The 20,465-nt window shown below is 42.2% G+C and overlaps 1 protein-coding gene across 8 annotated transcripts in view; it reads right to left on the bottom strand.

The window, feature by feature from the left end:
* The window catches only part of LOC137436168 (tyrosine-protein phosphatase non-receptor type 12), a 156,671-nt gene extending 137,012 nt beyond the window's left edge, over positions 1-19,659 (bottom strand). For 7 of the 8 annotated variants that reach the window (XR_013625007.1, XM_078786937.1, XM_078786936.1 and 4 more), the window contains exon 1: positions 19,355-19,625. Coding sequence is in view for 7 of the 8 variants with exons in the window: in XM_078786937.1 (XP_078643063.1) it covers positions 19,355-19,474 (120 nt within the window). In the remaining variant the exon portion in view is untranslated. Of the gene's footprint in view, positions 1-19,354 lie in introns of all 8 variants that reach the window. The other variant, XM_078786934.1, reaches the window with a different exon arrangement.
* Between the last annotated feature and the right edge of the window lie 806 nt (positions 19,660-20,465).

Consider the following 20,465-nt stretch of genomic DNA (forward strand, 5'->3'; position numbering starts at 1 on the left):
AACTATGTTGGCGTTAAACTATGTTTTAAAACTAATTAAAACTAATTTGCGATTCATCGTAACTGCGATATGCGACCTTCCGGACAGTCAAATGAGGACGTCACTTCCGGACTTACGGATAGTCATAGTGACGCTGAACGTGGCGAGCAGACGCTGCCTCGGACGGCACATTTGAGAGCGTATTCATTTATTTGACGTTGCAATCTGTGTTGATTGTTGTAAGGTACGATCGATTGTAGTACATACATATTTATATTTTGTACATATTCATTACGGGCACGTCACGGGTACGGGTACGGTACGGGTACGGTACGGGTACGGTTCCGGGTACGGTACGGTTACGGGTACGCCACGTACGGGCACGTCCTAGTATATATAATTGCATTTATTTTTGTACACCAGTGTGCATGGACGAAAGCTTAACAGTTGCCACAAGAAAAAGGAAACAAAAACGTTACAGTGAAGTTTGCAGCAACAAAGGTCAATGATTGGCTATGAAGCAGAACATCTTTTTTGGTATCCGCAAATGTAAGCTCATGGAGTCGTGAAACAATAAAGGGCAGCAGGTTCACAGACTGACAGAGGATCAAAGGGGAGTACGGAGACAAAGACATCGCACGCGAGTAGGTGGGTGGGAAAAGAAAAGTGGTGGGGGAGGAAGGGGTTAATAAGAGTAGAAGAGAGCTGGGGTAGCACAAGGGGACAATGGGCAGCATTCTTTATGGACTGGAGAGGGGGCACAAGACAGAAGACACAGTGAGCGAGTTGGTTCCACATCCAAGAGAATAAAGAACATTTACAAATCACACAGGTGACACAGGATGGGTTTTTTGATAAATCCCTTTTCCTATTTTCTTCCCCCTCATATTCCTGCTCTGCTCAATTTCCTCCACTAACCTCTCCATAGCAGCCATCCTGACTTCCACAAGTATAAAAGCAAACTGTGCAAGGCCTGCAGGGAAGGACGGTATTAAAAATAAACTCAGCAAGAAAAGTAAGAAGAAAAGAGAAGTGTATCTGGCTGTTAAGATCAGATCACGAAAAATAAATAACGACATAAAAAAAGCATCAGGTATGCAAAGAAGACCAATGCAAATAAATCTCGTCGAAACAATCAAGAGTAAGGCCATGGATGTTTGAAACAAACAAACAAAGGCGTGCGTCTGAGCTATATAATGCCATCTAACATGTTATAGTTTGGAAGTTATTTTGCCATGGAAAGGCGAGCCATGTTTAGTCATGTTAGCAATATGTTAAGGAATGTAATCTACTTGGAATGATATCAACACACATTCCCCAATGTTTAGTGCAAGAAGAGGCAAAACCTCATCACAATCATTCTCGGATCAGCAAGCACGGAAGACATTTAACTATTGGGTCACCGTTTGCCCAGTTTGTCGCTCGACCTCGCTAAAAGAGCACAGCATGGCCTACAATTAATACAAGCTAGTCTCGCTTGCAAATAGAGCTAAAAATCTGAATAAAACGAGGATCACCGGCAATTCCAAGCGAGCCAAGGCTTTCATTCCACAACATGTCAAAACACAACTTTTCACTGCTAAAATAGATGTAATTCTCATCATACTTCCACATGAATCGCAAAGAAAAAACTCATTAAAAAGAACACCAATTGGCATTCCATTAGAGGAAAGTACCAGGAAAAGCAGCTGTGAACAGGACATCCGTTCCGAATTTATTTGTTATTTGGGGGTATGGGAGTGGTAGAAGGGCAAGGCCCACCTGGAGTAAAAAGGACGAAAGGTGCATCGTTGCGTCTTTTAAATCCTTCCCTTGGATTGGCGATTACAAGCCATGGAGCGATGGCCAAGCGCCGTTCGGAATGCTGAGGAAAATCCAAATCAGATGCTTGCAAAAAGCACGTGCAGGGCTACAAATCTGACAACGAGCATTCTCCAGAAGCTAGAACGGACAATAAATTATATCTGCCAAATACACAGCACTTAAGGCAATACATACTAGAACGGCACTCGGTAGAGCGCAAACCTCCGCCAGGATAAACAGTTTATGTTTTGCATCCCACTCATAGGCCGGATCTGGATTTGCACCTGAACCAAAATCGAATCAGCTCGTTCTTGTCACCTAACCAACTCATCCATAAAGTTTCGTCAAAACTCGTCCATAACTTTTTGAAATACGGTATCATGTTATATGTCGCTTTTCGCCCGATCCCTCAACGGTGAAGAATCACTTAAAAATTAAATAACTCTCGTATCCGAATCCATATTCAGATCTTCACCAAAATCGAATCTATTTGTCCTTCACGGACACCCAACTGGTGCACCAAGTTTCGTCCAAATCCATCCATAACCTTTTGAGATAACCTGCTACGTATCATTTTTGGCCCTATCTCCCAATGGTGAAGAATCACTTAAAAATTATACCAGCCGGATCCGAATCCGGATCTTCACCAAAATCTAATCATTTCGTCCTTGTCACATGCATTACATCTCTGCCAAATTTCGTCCGAATCAGTCCACAAATTTTTTAAATATCTTGTTCACAAACAGACAAACAAACAAATGAAAAATCACTCATAGATCGACACTTGGCAAAACAGAACAAAGTAGAATGGCACTCAGTAGAGCATCATTTTGACCTCAAAAATAATTTGTGGTAGAATTCAGTGACCTGATATGCAAATCGTCTTCAAAGTTTAAGTTAATCGGATGAAAATCGACAATTTTAGAAATTTGGCCTACGTGGACCTTTTGGCCTATGTCGTTGGTGGCCTATGTTTTGTTCTATTTTGGCCTCAAAAATAGTTGGTTGTTGGTTTCAGTGAGCTGATATGTAAATCCTATTCACATTTCAAGTCGATCGGATGAAAATTGAGGATTTTAGAAATTTGAAATTGTTGTTGACCTTTTGGCCAGCACGATCTCAAAAATAGTTAGTGGTTGAATTCAGTAAGCCATTATGTAAATCGTATTCAAATTTCAAGTCGATCGGATGAAAATTGAGGATTTTAGAAATTCCAAAAAATGGTTGACCTCTGGCCTATGTTGACCTTTTGGCCTAAGCTGATCTCAAAAATAGTTGGAGGTTGATTCAGTTTGCTGATGTGTAAATCCCATTCAAATTTCAAGTGAATCGGATGAAAATTAAGGATTTTAGAAATTCGAAATTGTTGTTGACCTTTGACCTTTGTTGGCCTTTTGGCCTATACTGATCTCAAAAATAGTTGGTGGTTGAATTCAGTTCGCCAAAATGAAAATCCTATTCAAATTTCAAGTCAATCAGATTAAAATTGAGGATTTTAGAAATTTGAAAAAAAAGGGGTTGACCTTTGGCCGATTAACTTTTTGGCCTATGCTGATCTCAAAAATTGTTGGTGGTTGAATTCAGTTAGCCGATATGAAAATCACATTCAAATCCCAAGTCAATCGGATGGAAATTGAGGATTTTAGAAATTTGAAAAAAGTGGTTGACCTTTGGCTGATGTTGACCTTTTGACCCCAAAAATATATAGGATTTTCTCAGACCACCAACTCTACGATTTGGTGAAGTTTCGTGAAGATCGGTTTAAAATTGTGACCTGTAGGCAAGTATAAGTGAGCAGACAAAAACACACACACACACACACACACACACACACACACACACACACACACACACACACACACACACACACACACACACACACACACACACACACACACACACACACACACACACACACACACACACACACACACAAGCGATCAACATACTTGCAAAAAAATTAATCTTTAAATTATTTTTGCAAGCAACGCTGCAACGATCAGAACAGTTATTTTTCAACTATACTATACTATACTATACTATACTATACTACAAAACAAGCAATTGATTTCTTCTTTGACATTAAAAATAAATTAATTGCTTCACATTTCATTTGGGATCACAGGAAGATTGACTTTCTGTACAATGTAAGCATTTTAATAATAAATATATATATATGTATCTTTAAAATCCTGCCTGTCCACCATGTAACAAAAACAAATCTAACGTGTTTTCACACATTTCCATAACACAAAGCCAACACCCACTTGCAACACAGCAGTTAGGAATAAAAACAAAGACAAGAGATGTATAAAACATCCAGAAAACAGTTCAAATTCCAAGAACACTCGTGCCAATTGAAGATGTCAAAACCCAGTGTCAACAACACAGTCCCAAGGCCTACGCAAAAATTCCTGCAGGCAGGAGTCAACAGCCATAGCGAATCAAAACGGGCACGAGTCAGGTATTAAATTACATCCGTCATTGTCCTGACTTATTGTGGGCCAAACCCACCGATTTATCTTGAGGCCAATGCTTTGTTTGGAGAGCATTATTCCAATCATTTTGGTTCATATGGGTATTAACCATCACCAAGCCGGCGTGAAAAGAGGCAGGACGCCCTGGAAAGGAAGAGTCCAGTGTTTGACCTTGTGGAGCAACAGCAATATAATAAATAATTCTGTTTGTGCAAATCCTCCTCTTGACCTACAAAGCCCTCCATAACCTGGCCCCATCCTACCTGACTGACCACCTCTCCAGACACACTCCCACCCGCAACCTCCGCTCTGCTGGTACCAACCTCCTGACCCCCCCCAATCCGGACCAAATTCAGATCCTGGGGGGACAGGGCCTTCTCCATCGCTGCTCCCACCCTCTGGAACTCACTACCTCACACCATCAGAGACTCCTCCTCACTCACCACATTCAAAACAAACATCACTCAAGACCCACCTGTTCAACACTGCATTCAACATTTAACCCACAGCATTTAACCCCTGACTATCTCTTCTCCTTCTCCTTCTCCTTCTCCTTCTCCTTCTCCTTCCTTTTGCTTTGATTATTTACCTATTGATTTTTGTCTTTTTGCACTTGTTTTTTGTACTCTGTCAAAGCGCCTTTGGGCTTCTTGAAAAGCGCTATATAAAACAAATGTATTATTATTATTATTATTAAAGAAAATCTACTCAAGATAGTCAGTATTTTAAAGGCGTCTCATCAGTAACATAAGCAACCAAGATAAATACCAATGATCAATTATCATGTCTGTTTCCCTTCATCCACAGGAAGGGGGGAAAACAAAATAATATAAAAGGGAGCAAGTTTAACAAAAGTAACATGCAGATATATGTTTTGCAAATTTAAAATTGACTGATTTTAAAATTCATGTACTAAGCATTTTTAACCGTCACTTTACTGACCGATTTAATCAAAAGAGAGCATGTTGTACTTCACAAACATTCAGCTCTATTCACTCTATCATTTTGCCATCAGTCATCTTCCATCTGCTTGGAATCAAACTTGCTGCTTCTATATGGCGTGAGAAAAAAAATCGCTTCCACTTCGCTGTGAATCTCCCTCTGTGTTAGATGCTTTGGTTTGAACCTCCGTTTAAAACGAGCGAAATGAAACATGATTAAAATTCCGAATTGTTCTCTCTCAGATTTCAACATCACCGTAATGCATTGTTGAAACTTTATTTTATATACACTCCAGGGCAAATAAAATGGGAAAACCTGTTTTTTTTTTTTGTTTTGTAGCCATCATAAAAATAGCTGTAAACTGTGTGGATGGCTTTTAGCTACTGTAACATGAGTTATCAATTTAAACTGGATTATGTACTGTTCATTGATGAATATGAATGACATTCATTGATATTCATCAATGAACAGTACATATTCCAGTTTAAATTGATAACATGTTACAGTAGCTAAAAGCCATCCACGCAGTTTACAGCTATTTTTATGAAAAAAATTCGTGTTTTAAAAAGTTTTGTTCTAAAAAAAAAACAAAAAAAACGAAAATTAAGAATTTCCCGTATTTTCACCTTTCATCGTTAAAGACCAATATCTCAGGTAAGGCAAATAGATCAAAAGTTCACACATAAAAAGTTGGACAAGACTATTTTGAGTTGTTCTGTGTCACAAAAAAACATTTTACTGTTAAAAGTATACTTTTAAAGATTTACAATGCATTTTAGGGTGTTGTCATACTTTTTGACTGTTTAGTGCATATGCCGTGCATAAATAATTCTAATTTTTGACTTGTACAGTTTGTGTAGATCATGTTTTTGTGTTTCAATTTAGAAATACCTCCAAAGAAAAGGAAGGTCCATGCTGATGGGGATATTAAAAAAAAAAAATCAAAGTGCTCGTCTTCATCAAGCGGGCAAGACATATTCTGAAATCCACAAGCTCCTGAAGGAAAACATCCCTATTTTTCTGCCTACCATGAAGAGAGTCGGTCTGCAGTTCCAGAAAACTGGTTCTACTGCAAGGAAGAAGGGATCTGGCAGGCCTAAAGCCGCTGCAAGTAAAGATGACAGGCGACGGAAATTCTTAGTTCTCTATGAAAGAAAGAAAAGCCTGCGGAAACAATCAGAGGAGTTCTGAACTGCTGATAAGACTTTCCAGAAGAACCATCACAAAAAGGTTGACTGAGGCTGGTTTTGCTTCAAGAAGATATGCTAAGAAGCCTCGATTTATCAGAGAAAAACATTCAGGACAGATTGCACTTTTTTCAGACTGGTTTCAGAGAGTTTTGTGGAGTGATGAATCAAGATTTCAGCTTTGCACTGATGCCCCAGAACGTTGGTTTCGCAGATCCGGTGAGAAATTAAACTCCGAGTGCATTTCAACACCTGTGAAGCATGGAGGTGGAATCATGGTCTGTGGTGCATTTTCATCTGCTGGTGTTGGTGAGCTGATACGGTGTGAAAGGACAATTACTGCAAAGGAATACCAAAAAATATAAGAGAAAGGATTACTTCCCAGCCTCCAAATGTTATTTCCTGAAGATGAAAGCAAAGAAGTCATTTTTCAACAAGATAGTGCCCCTTATCCATACTGCAAACGCCACCAAAATGTGGTTGGAGAAAAAGTCCTTGAAACGTATGTTCTGGCCTGGTCAGAGTCCCCATTTGAACCCCATAGTGAATCTTTGGGCCTAAATTCAGCACAAAGTTATTGGAAGGTAATTTGCAAATTCTGATCAACTTTGGGAAGCTGTCAAACAAGAATGGGACAATATTGGCATTTCTCGATGCAAGAAGCTTTGTGGAAGTTTGACCAAAATACTGGATTATTTAAAGAAAGCGAAGGGGCAAGCTATTCCATACTCATTTGTGCAGCTATTTCTGTATTTTCTGGTGTTTTTTTAATGTATGGTAAAAAAGTTATGACAAAACAATGTTAAAATATTGACTTGACTCATTTATTTTGCCCCAGTGTCGGTGAATTATATATTTTATCGTATAATAAGAACATTTGTAATACCAGCTATCACCAGGTTGAGCTATACGATACATTTACATCGAGAAAATTCAGGACTTTGTAATTGACGTAATCCGCCCAAGAATGCTCAGCGCATGTGCAGAAATTCCTCGAAATAGCAATCTTCAGGGCACGTGAACTGCTGTCAAGCGTGTACAGCAAGGATTGTTACCTAAAATGGCTCAAGAAACTTCTAAAACTAGAACGCCACTCAGTAGAGCGCATAATCCCGCCGTGGGTCAAGTTGGAATAGTACGATTTCACAAAAGTTTGAGGGAGTAGTTCAGTGGCAACACAAGACAAGACAACACAAGACAGACACTGCACAGATATATATATATATATATTTAGAATATATAGAAGATAATGTTAAAAAAAAAAACAAGGCAATTTCACTTACATTTTCGGATTCAGCGTTCAATTCCATATAGGTGTGTATTTTGAGGCATGTGTGACTTCAAATAAAATTGTAAGCCAGGAAAAACGTTCGTTTCGTTCCTTAGGGATACAACATGTAAAACTGGCCCAAACGTCAAAACAAAACTCGCTCATTTTAAGTCGTACAAGCTAATGCGACCACTCATTCTTCTGGGAAGAATCCCATGCACATGCTTGTCACACTTAGGTGACTTATAAGTCTTTATAAGTTCATCAAATACTGACACCGCGATTGACATTCGCTGAGGTAAATGTTGATGTCTCTTCTGAGGTAATAAAAAAAAAAGACGTTTTAAAGCATTATACGTATCAAACGATACCTTTTCTGAAACGAGGAAACCTAATACACACTATGGTGGTTTTAAAATGACAGAATATGTCTTTATTAGAAAAAAAAAAAGAACCTTGAAGACGACGCTGCTAACAAAATACACCGCTCTAACGCATAACCAGGAGTTTAAACTACATTTACAACAAATATGAAAACTATTTTCATATCACAATGTTAAATATAGAATATATAGAAGATAATGTAAAAAAAAAATGAGCCCTATGTTACAGTGGTAAACAATCCTTCAAAGAATTCCTGGATCTGGAATAATATCCTGAGCTTCACCAAAAACTAATCAATTCTTCCTTATCCCAAGGGCAATCATCCCACCAACTTTCATCCAAATCCGTTCCGAACTTTTCCAAATATCTTGTTCACGCGCACGCACGCACGCACGCACGCACACGATTTAATGCATTACTCCCTGGCGGGAATAATAAGATTTTGTGCTAGCAATGGCAAGTAAAAAGTTCCTCACAGGCAGAAGTGAGTCACTCCAAATGCACAAAAGGCCTCATTACCATTTATATGTCATTTCAAATGTCCCACAAAGAACATGTTCTAGAACGGCACTAAGTAGAGAGCATACCTCAGCCTGGTTGGCCAAATCACTCAATGGTGAAGAATCACATAAAAAATATACTAGCTGGATCCAGAACCGGATCTTCACCAAAATTGAATAGATTCTTCCTTGTCACACAAAAAAGGGTTGGCGTCATAAGGGTTGGCGTCAGGAAGGGCATCTGGCCATAAAAACATTGCCTCAAACAGGGAACCATGATTGTCATGGGGCCCGCAAGGCTAACCCCGCTCTAGCGGGGAAAATGGCCTTAAAACGATCATTTATTCATATTCATTCTTGTCACACACACAGCCACAATGAAAACGCTTCACCGCATCTACCACTTGCTGAGGAGACTAAAGTCAGAAACCCCCCAAAACAAACAACAACTGAAAATGGCTGCAGTAAAGGCTCGTCAAAGCATCTCAAAGGTAGATACCAAGAGTTTGGTGACATCAATTGGTCACATAGTCGATACAGTTATTGCATGCAAGAGATATGCAACCAATTGCCACATATTATACTACTTTAACTTACTTTAAGTTAATCTGTTCCAATACTTATGCTTACCTAATGGGGAGACTGAATATAAAAAGTGCTATTGTCCGACAATGGTAAAATATAAATGCATAGAAATACCAATAAATAAAACCTGATCATCTGTACTCTTGCCTCATATATTCACCTTTTAATCTCAAATCCAAATATCCTGAGTATATAGCAATAATAACAAATTTGACTTCACCAGTCACCACTGTTCCGATACTTATTGAGGGCACTGTATATACTGTACAGGGTGTTCATGTATGTATAGACATACTATATACAGTGCATTCAGAAAGTATTCAGACCCCTTCACTTTTTTCACATTTTGTTATGTTGCAGTCTTATGCTGAAATCGTTTAAATTCATTTTTTCCCTCATCAATCTACACTCAATACCCCAAAATGACAAAGCGAAAAGAGGATTTTAGAAAGTTTTGCAAATTTATTAAAAAGAAAAACCTGAAATATCACATTGACATAAGTATTCATACCCTTTGCTATGACACTTGAAATTTAGCTCAGGTGCCTCCCACTTCTCTTGATCATCTTTGAGATGTTTCTACACCTCGATTGGAGTCCACCTGTGGTAAATTCAATTGATTGGACACGATTTGGAAAGGCACACACCTGTCTATATAAGGTGTCACAGCTGACGATGCATATCAGAGCAAAAACCAAGCCATGAGGTCGAAGGAACTGCCTGCAGAGCTCAGAGCCAGGATTGTGTCGAGGCACAGATCTGGGGAAGCCGACAAAAAACTTTCTGCTGCATTGAAGGTTCCCAAGAGCACAGTGGCCTCCATAATTCTTAAATGGAAGAAGTTTGGAAGAACCAGGACTCTTCCTAGAGCTGGCCTAACCCTTATATAAAAACATAAATATATAAATATGAATATAAAAATATGAATATAAAAATATAAAAAAATATTTTTATATATAAATATATAAATATGAATATAAAAATATAAATATATTAAAATATTTTTATATATAAATATATAAATATATAAATATGAATATAAAAATACAAAAATATTTTTATATATAAATATATAAATATGAATATAAAAATATAAAAATATTTTTATATATAAATATATATTGATATATTGATTATATATATTGTGCAAGTTGGAAAATTGACTGCTCAAGTTTCATATGGGTTAAGGGTTGCGCACTGACCTTCATTGGCAACCTTTTACATATATACACAGATGCATGGATATTTTAAAACCACAGTTAATAATTATTTTGAGTTTTTTTCAATTTTAGATGGTATTGATTAAAACAAATTCGGAAACATCACACAAGAGACAATACAGAATTGGTGCATGGCGACCAAATGTGAGAAACAATTGTTGAAACGGAAGGTTCTCAAACACAGGAAATCGAGCAATTGTGACAGGCAATGGGAGCTTGCGAAAACCCGAGGAGGCAATCATCGACAACAATTGTTACAATTGGTGGGTGGTTTGGAAAACAACGAATACAACTGGAAATCGATTCCTGAGCTCTTCCATCATGCAACAATGATGGCAGCACTATCACAACTCGAGAGACACGTTTCCTTGAATTTAACTTGTTAAAAACACCAAGATGTCATCGTTTGTCGACCTCATCCTCCAAAGCACTGAACATTCGAATATCATGCACATTTACTGCATAGAGGCGGATGATGGGGGTTCAAAGGTTTGGAGGTTCAGACGAACACCACCACCCCCACCATTTTCAAAGCTCGCTTTATATAACCAGCATTTCTTTACTGAGCCACAAAAGGGTTTTTGTGAGATGCACAATATGCACGAGTGAAATGGACAAGGAACAAGTTATACGTCTAGTTTACTAACCTGTTTGACAACGCAAGAAGCAGTAAGTTCCACGTACTGCATACGGGTAAACAACATAGGGGGAAAACGCATACTTTGAATGCTTTAAGGTGGTGTTACTACCCCGACACATCCACACACCACATAACAGTGTCACTTGCAAATGAAGCCCCCACCCCTCCTGACCCCCTCCTGAAATGCTTGATCCACACCCGCTGTAGTACAGTTATTTATTTATTTATTTTTTTGTATACTGAATCGAGGCTCGTGAAAGAGCTAACATTTATTTCACAAACGAATCAACCAGACAAATAAAATATATGATTTGTACAAGATAAGATGCATTTGTTTGAATCAAAAGTCTTGTCTAGAGAGTCAAAAGTCTAGAAAGAGAGTCTTGAGTGTTACAAGATTATTTTGCTTTTGATTCAAACAAATGCATCTTATCTTGTACAAGTCATTTACCAGTAAAGCAACGTCAAAAAATGCAGGATTAGTTGGTGGACGTTAAAGATCCCACGGTGTCCATCGTGAAGAGTAGATGAGCTATCGGCGGCACCATGAAAAAATTACAAATTCCTGCACACCTCGAGTATCCTCCGTCGGAGTGGCGACCCATCCTGGATTGTGACACCTGGCCAGGAAACTGCTTCGGCAGCACGGACGCTCCCCACACATGACAGCGACAAGGGCAACGGTGTGGTACGTATTGAAAAACAAACGAGTACGTTTTTAAGGATTCATTGATCATTTGAAATTAGGGGTCATATGACTATGACATCAACTCCAAGGTTTTTTTTTTTTTCCATTAAACTTTTTTCGTGTCAATACTGCTTTCAATTATGCATTACATCAAGTGGATCTGATAATCCGCAATGTTTACAGATAACCACAAGCCAGTGCCTTTAATGAAAAACATTCGGAAGTTGGGCATCGTGTTCGGAGAAATGGGTTTATTTTCACCGTCATGTGTGGTGGTTGCTGTTGGGAGCAATGCAAAACTAGTCTTCGTAAGGACACTGGAGTCAGTCTAACTCGGTCAGAAAATAATTACAACAAATAAATTTTGCCCGCTGTTTTGCCTGCCTTGCTTTGAACAAGGTCACACACACAAAACGACCTCCCACCGCGGTTAGAATGGGCAGCAGACCTCGCTCAACACGTGGTGAGAAAACTTGGGTTGCTGTGAAGGTTTCCATGGTAACTGTGTTCATTTGCATTAGAGAATGCAAATGAACGTGAAAACATAAATACACCTACTAACGTGTTGTATGTCCAAGGTGAACTGCCAACATTTTCTGGAATGTTCAGACCTCAAGCCCAAAACAGCACCTGCTTGGCAAATCATCCATTTTAAATGGAGAAATATATATATATATATATATATATATATATATATATATATATATATATATATATATATATATATATATATATATTGACGCAGTCCGCCGTAAATCTATCTATAATTCCAGTAATCTCTGTGTGTATGTTTGTATGTTTGTATGTTTGTCTGTGACCGCTGTTTCTCGACAACCACGGGTCCGATATACTTGAAACTTGCCAGGTATATTGCTGGGGACCTGAGGATGTGCCTTTTCAAGGTTTCATATTAATCGGACAAGTAGTTACCGAGCTATGGCGATTTCTTTACCAAACTCCGCAAGCCGTTCGCTTTGGACCAAACCATTTCATGTAAATAGAGGGGGGGGATTGTCACCGTACTCGCAAGCCGTTCGCTTTGGACTAAACCATTTCATGTAAATAGAGGGGGGGGATTGTCACCGTACTCGCAAGCCGTTCGCTTTGGACCAAACCATTTCATGTAAATAGAGGGGGGGGATTGTCACCGTACTCGCAAGCCGTTCGCTTTGGACCAAACCATTTCATGTAAATAGAGGGGGGGGATATAATTTTAGATATATATATAGTACGGGCATGCCCTAGTATATATAAACTGCGGCAATATCAAGAGTTTTATGAAACTTTTTCAAACTTCTCGTTTGTCCCCCTTTGTTAAAAGCACATGCATGGTACCTTCAAAAGCTTATCGACTACCATTGGTACCGAAACAGCTTCTATTGAAGTTATGAGTCAATGGTATCATGATCGCAGGTGAACAATCCCTTCTCGGGTCCAGGAATGACCGCAAGTGAACTACACTGTTATGTTTGTGGGGTAGTGATTAGATTACTGTAGTACAGGTAGAATGTATAAATTAGCATGCACCGAATGTCGTGAAGAAGAACCACCACCATGTAATAAGTAGGGAATTTGTTTAGCCCGGACGTCAGATTAAGGTGTATCTTCGTCCCCATTACGAGGAATGGGGCATGTTAAATAGCTCAGGGATTATGTTAATTCCCTGTATGTCTTTCCCTCGGTGATTTAGCCTTTGTCCCTTATGGCACCACATTAGACAGGTAGAGCAGGAATTTCCCATTAACTGCTTTAAATAACAATAAAAACCAACCGGAAGCCAGTTCTGAGCACTGTCGATGGCGCGGCAACCAGCTACATCACCACAGGGTCAGGCTGGCCGAAAAGCCACACTTTTTTTTTTTTTTTTTTTGTATACAGAATCGAGGCTCGTGAAAGAGCTAACATTTATCAAACAAGCAAATCAAACAAACAAGCAAACAAAGTATATTTAAAAAAAAGTATGTCTATAAAAAAAAAGTATGTCTAAAAGTTTTTTTTTTTTAAGTATAAAAAGTATAAAGTATGTCTCCTTGAGGAGACACCATTGGTCAGGGTTTTGATTGACAGGTGGACTGCGTCACGCGGCGGACTGCGTCAACGGCGGACTGCGTCAACGGCGGACTGCGTCAACGGCGGACTGCATGTTGAGTGGTGGACTGCATGTTGAGTGGTGGAGAGCTGAGCCTGTGGTGTTGGCCTGCAGGGATTGGAGGAGAAGCACCGATGACGTGAGAGGTTGGCCGAGAAAAAGAACGAGCTGCCGGACTTTTGTCCCGCTTGGTTCCTGACTTTGGTGGAAGATGGCTGTGCGCTGACGTTTCTCTCTTCATTGGGCTTCTCTTGCTGGATGTCAAAGTGGACGGTTGTGCTGGCTAGCTGCACGGGGAAGCTTGATCATATAAACGCTGTGTTCTGGGACTTTGCTGGTGGACGTGAAGCAGAAGAGCCGCAGACGGGGAGCTGCTGTTTTCCAGGCGGGAACGACGCATCTGGTGTGGAGGATCCCATACGAATTTAGTTTTACCGTCGCGCTTTTCTTGTTATCGGTATTTTCTTTTAATAAATCCTTTTGTTATTTTTGTACATTTTAAAATCCGTTTACGTGCGAGTTATTTTTTGCAGGTTTGGGAACTTCCGGCGGACCACAGGTAAGACCCTTCCATCCCTCCAATCCCCTTTCTTCCTCTGTGTATATTAAGTCCGCATTTGATCAGTGCCTCCGAGTTAAAGCTTGCTCAGCTATTCGTTCCTGGGAAAGATTTTAATCGCCAGAAACACGACAATACCTTCTCGGGTCCAGGTATGATCGCAAGTGAACAATGCCATCTCAGGTCTGGGTATGAGCGCAAGTGAATAATGCCTTCTCAGGTCAGGGTATGATCGCAAGTGAACAAGCGTTACGCCTAGGTCCCCCATCGGTGAAGTGACGCAAGGCGGCCATCTTGGATTTTGACGTGGCGACCCAATTTTCAATAGTGTTCTTCCTTATGCGTCATATGAGCCTGGTGTTGGCTTAGCGGTTAGGGTGCCGGCTTGGGATCCTAGGATCCTGGGTTCGAATCCCGGTCGATCGCTGAATTAACGCCAGGGGGATTGACTCAGCCTGTCATCCTTCCGAGGTCGGCAAATTGAGTACCAGCTTGCTGGGATGAATGATCACGGTGTGTACCCCAATTTAGAATAGGTACACCGTATCCTTGCGCATCGAAAGAGGCGACCAAGGGTTGGCGTCAGGAAGGGCATCCGGCCATAAAAACATTGCCTCAAACAGGGAACCATTGCCCGCAAGGCTAACCCCCGCCCTAGCGGGGAAAATGGCCTTAAAACGATCATTCATTATTCATTCATTCATTCTTATGCGTAGATACACCCACACACCACATTAGAAGTTAGTAGTTCATTGAAATTTCAAGATATTTCGCTCACAAGGTTCAGACATATATATGGTGGCGGCCATCTTGGATTTTTACATAGCGACCCAATTTTCAATAGCGTTCTTCCTTATGCCGAGATACACCCACACACCAGATTAGAAGTTGGTACTTCGCTTATTTTTCAGGATATACCGCTCACAAGGTTCAGACATACATGGCGGTGGCCATCTTGGATTTTGACGTGGCAAACCAATTTTCAATAGCGTTCTTCCTTATGCGTAGATACACGCATACACCAGATTAGAAGTTAGTAGTTGGTTTATTTTTCAAGATATTTCGCTCACAAGGTTCAGACATATATATGGTGGCGGCCATCTTGGCGTTTGACGCGGCGACCCAATTTTCAATAGCGTTTTTCCTTATGCCTAGTTGCACCCACAAAACAAATTAGAATTCAGTCCTTCGCTTACGCACGCACGTCCGCACGGACGGACGCATGCACGCACGGACGGAGGGGAAAACCATAGTCCCCCTTTCGCTCCGCGATGCGACGGGGGACAACAATGCCTTCTCAGGTCCGGTTATGATCGCAAGTGAACAATGCATTCTCAGGTCCGGTTATGATCGCAAGTGCACAATGCATCCTCGGGTCCGGGTATGATCGCAAGTGAACAATGCATTCTCGGGTCCGGGTATGATCGCAAGTGAAAAATGTATTCTCAGGGCCGGGTATAATCGCAAGTGAACATTGCATTCTCAGGGCCGGGTATGATCGCAAGTGAACAATGCATTCTCAGGTCAGGGTATGATCGCAAGTGAACAATGCATTCTCAGGTCCGGGTATGATCGCAAGTGAACAATGCATTCTCAGGTCTGGGTATGATCGCAAGTGAAGAATGCCTTCTCAGCTCCAGGTATAATCGCAAGTGAACAATGTATTCTCAGAGCCACGTATAATCGCAAGTGAACAATGCATTCTCAGGGGCGGGTATAATCGCAAGTGAACAATGCATTCTCAGGTCTGGGTAAAATCGCAAGTGAACAATGCATTCTCAGGGCCGGGTTTGATCGCAAGTGAACAATGCCTTCTCGGGTCCTGGTATGATCGCAAGTGAACAATGCCTTCTCAGCTCCAGGTATGATCGCAAGTGAAAAATGCATTCTCAGGTGCGGGTGTGATCGCAAGTGAACAATGCGTTCTCGGATCCATGTATGATGGCAAGTGAACAATGTATTCTCAGGGCCGGGTATGATCGCAAGTGAACAATGCATTCTCAGGGCCAGGTATAATCGCAAGAGAACAATGCATTCTCAGGTCTGGGTATGATCGCAAGTGAACAATGCATTCTCAGGTCTGGGTATAATCGCAAGTAAACAATGCGTTCTCAGGTCCGGGTATGATCGCAAGTGAACATCACATTCTCAGGGCCGGGTATGTTCGCAAGTGAACAATGCATTCTCCGGTCCGGGTACGATCGCAAGTGAACAATGCCTTCTCAGCTCCGGGTATAATCGCAAGTAAACAATGCATTCTCAGGGCCCGGTATAATCCCAAGTGAACAATGCCTTCTCAGGGCCGGGTATAATCGCAAGTGAACAATGCATTCTCAGGTCTGGGTATGATCACAAGTGAACAACGCCTTCTCAGGACCGGTTATAATCCCAAGTGAACAATACGTTCTCCGGTCCAGGTATGATCGCAAGTGAACAATACGTTCTCAGCTCCAGGTATAATCGCACGTGAACAATGCCTTCTCAGGGCCGGGTATGATCGCAAGTGAACAATGCCGTATCAGGTCCGGGTATGATCACAAGTGAACAATGCCTGCTCAGGTCCGGGTATGATCGCAAGTGAACAATACGTTCTCAGCTCCAGGTATAATCACACGTGAACAATGCGTTCTCGGATCCAGGTATTATCACAAGTGAAGAATGCATTCTCAGGGCCGGCTATGATCGCAAGTGAACAATGCGTTCTCAGGTCCGGGTATGATCGCAAGTGAACAATGCATTCCCAGCGCCGGGTATAATCGCAAGTGAACAATTCGTTCTCAGGTCTGGGTATGATCACAAGTGAATAATGCGTTCTCAGGTCCGGGTATGATCACAAGTGAACAATGCGTTCTCAGGTCCGGGTATGATCACAAGTGAAGCTGCCTGCTCAGGTCTGGGTATGATCACAAGTGAACAATGCATTCTCAGGTCAGGGTATGATCGCAAGTGAACACTGCATTATCAGGTCCGGGTATGATGACAAGTGAACAATGAGTTCTCGGGTCCAAGTATGATCACAAGTGACCAATGCATTCTCAGGTCCGGATATGATCGCAAGTGAACAATGCCTTCTCGGGTCCGGGTATGATCGCAAGCGAACAATGCGTTCTCAGGGCAGGGTATAATCACAAGTGAACAATACCTGCTCAGTCCGGGTATGATCACAAGTGAGAAATGCATTCTCAGGGCCGGGTATGATTGCAAGTGAACAATGCGTTCTCATGTCCGGGTATGATCGCAAGTGAACAATGCATTCCCAGCGCCGGGTATAATCGCAAGTGAACAATGCGTTCTCGGATCCATGTACGATGGCAAGTGAACAATGTATTCTCAGGGCCGGGTATGATCGCAAGTGAGCAATGCATTCTGCGGTCCGGGTATGATCGCAAGTGAAAAATGCCTTCTCAGCTCCGGGTATAATCGCAAGTAAACAATGCATTCTCAGGGCCGGGTATAATCCCAAGTGAACAATGCATTCTCAGGTCTGGGTATGATCGCAAGTGAACAATGCCTTCTCAGCTCCGGGTATAATCGCAAGTAAACAATTCGTTCTCAGGTCTGGGTATGATCACAAGTGAATAATGCGTTCTCAGGTCCGGGTATGATCACAAGTGAACAATGCGTTCTCAGGTCCGGGTATGATCACAAGTGAAACATGCCTGCTGAGGTCTGGGTATGATCACAAGTGAACAATGCATTCTCAGGTCAGGGTATGATCGCAAGTGAACACTGCATTATCAGGTCCGGGTATGATGACAAGTGAACAATGAGTTCTCGGGTCCAAGTATGATCACAAGTGACCAATGCATTCTCAGGTCCGGATATGATTGCAAGTGAACAATGCCTTCTCGGGTCCGGGTATGATCGCAAGTGAACAATGCGTTCTCGGATGCAGATATTATCACAAGAGAACAATGCGTACTCAGGGCAGGGTATGATCACAAGTGAACAATGCCTGCTCAGTCTGGGTATAATCACAAGTGAAAAATGCATTCTCAGGGCCGGGTATGATTGCAAGTGAACAATGCGTTCTCAGGTCCGGGTATGATCGTAAGTGAACAATGCATTCCCAGCGCCGGGTATAATCGCATGTGAACAATTCGTTCTCAGGTCCAGGTATGATCACAAGTGAACAATGCGTTCTCAGGTCCGGGTAGTATGATCACAAGTGAACAATGCCTGCTCACGTCTGGGTGTGATCACAAGTGAACACTGCATTATCAGGTCCGGGTATGATCACAAGTGACAAATGCATTCTCAGGTCCGGGTATGATCACAAGTGAACAATGCGTTCTTGGGTCCAGGTATGATCACAAGTGAATAATGCCTGCTGAGGTCCGGGTATGATCACAAGTGAACAATGCGTTCTCGGGTCCAGGTATGATCACAAGTGAACAATGCGTTGTCAGATCCGGGTATGATCACAAGTGAACAATGCGTTCTCCGGTCCAGGTATGATCACAAGTGAACAATGCGTTCTCGGGTCCAGGTATGATCACAAGCGAACAATGCCTGCTCAGGTCCAGGTGTGATCACAAGTGAACAATGCGTTGTCAGGTCCGGGTATGATTAGAAGTGAACAATGCGTTCTCGGGTCCAGGTGTGATCACAAGTGAAGAATGCGTTGTCAGGTTCCGGGTATGATCGCAAATGAACAATGCATTTTCTGGGCTGGTCTGTGAGAATAGGCTTCGATTAAAAGTTCGAGGTTACACCAAGTGTGAAGTGGTGAAGAATCCGCCATTCGGGTTTATAACAAATTTGTGGAGGTATCTATCCCATGCCGCACTCGATATATCTTACGCTCGATAACAGGAGCGTGACTCGTGTGATTATACGAGACTGGTGAGATGAGGACAGACGTCAGTAAAGAAATGTTCGCACATTCGTCCCTTTTCAAACCTACCCGTGAGAACCGAATCGAATCTAAACCTAATCGAGTGGATTCAGCATTGATTAATTAAACACAACGCACTCATTACTCCCCCGAGTTAAACATTCACAACACTAACATCATTGTTATGAACTTACAACAAACTCTTCGGTGAAACCGTCCTGGCCGCAGCTGCGCGTATCTCGCATGGCAGACACCCGAGCCACGGCCCTGCGAAGGACGTCCGCCTGCTCCATGCGCTCCTCCGCATCCCCCATGGGCCGGGCACACGCGCCTGGCCTGGCCCTCTACCTCAGCATCGGCATCGGCGGCAGGTGGCTTGACGTCTCGACACGGGTCGCACCTGAAAGCGAGGCTGCGATAAGGAACGATAGGACAGAAACGGGATAACGCCGTTTCACCGCTGCGGCGCTGCCACCGCCCGCCAGAGCTGGGCGGAAGTGACGCGTGCGCGCGCGAGCCGCGACTCGGGCCAGCTGGGCAGTTCGTGAGAAATGCTTTGATTTGGGGCGATGTATGTTCGGTATATAATTTGCTGCACCATTCATTATTTTTCACCTTTGACACACTGGAAGAATTAATAGCGCCGAACGAAGTGACAGATAAAGTTGAAAAAGTGCAGAGGGACACTAAAATGGTTCCACAAATCAAGAAGTTTCTCTTTCAAGATAGGCTCAGGATCTTGAATTTATATTCTCCCTCTACTGGAGGAGGTCAGGAGGAGGTGGAGGATGATGATGAGCTGATGAGGAAGAGGAGGCTGAGGAGTCTAAGGAGGCTGATGGAGTGGGAGGATGATGAGGGAGTGGGGGATGAGGATTAGGATGATGATGAGGATATGGATGATGACGGAGTGGGGGAAGATGAGGATAAGGATGATGAGGGGGAGTGGGGGAGGATGAGGATGAGGATTAGGATGATGATGAGGATATGGATGATGAGGAGGGAGTGGGGGAGGATGATGAAGTGGGAGGATGGGGATAAGGATGACGAGGGAGTGGGGGGAGGATGAGGAGGATTATGATATAGAGGATGACGGAGTGGGAGGATGAGGATAAGGATGATGAGTGAGTGGGGCCGTGGGGGGAGGCTGATGAGGGAGTGGGGGAGGATGATGTAGAGGATGATGATGGAGTGGGAGGATGAGGACAAGGATGACGAGGGAGTGGGGGGAGGATGAGGAGGATTATGATGTAGAGGATGACGGAGTGGGAGGATGAGGATAAGGATGATGAGTGAGTGGGGCCG

Source organism: Myxine glutinosa, chromosome 11 (assembly GCF_964187855.1).
Source record: "Myxine glutinosa chromosome 11, kmMyxGlut1.1, whole genome shotgun sequence".
NCBI classification, from domain to species: domain Eukaryota; kingdom Metazoa; phylum Chordata; class Myxini; order Myxiniformes; family Myxinidae; genus Myxine; species Myxine glutinosa.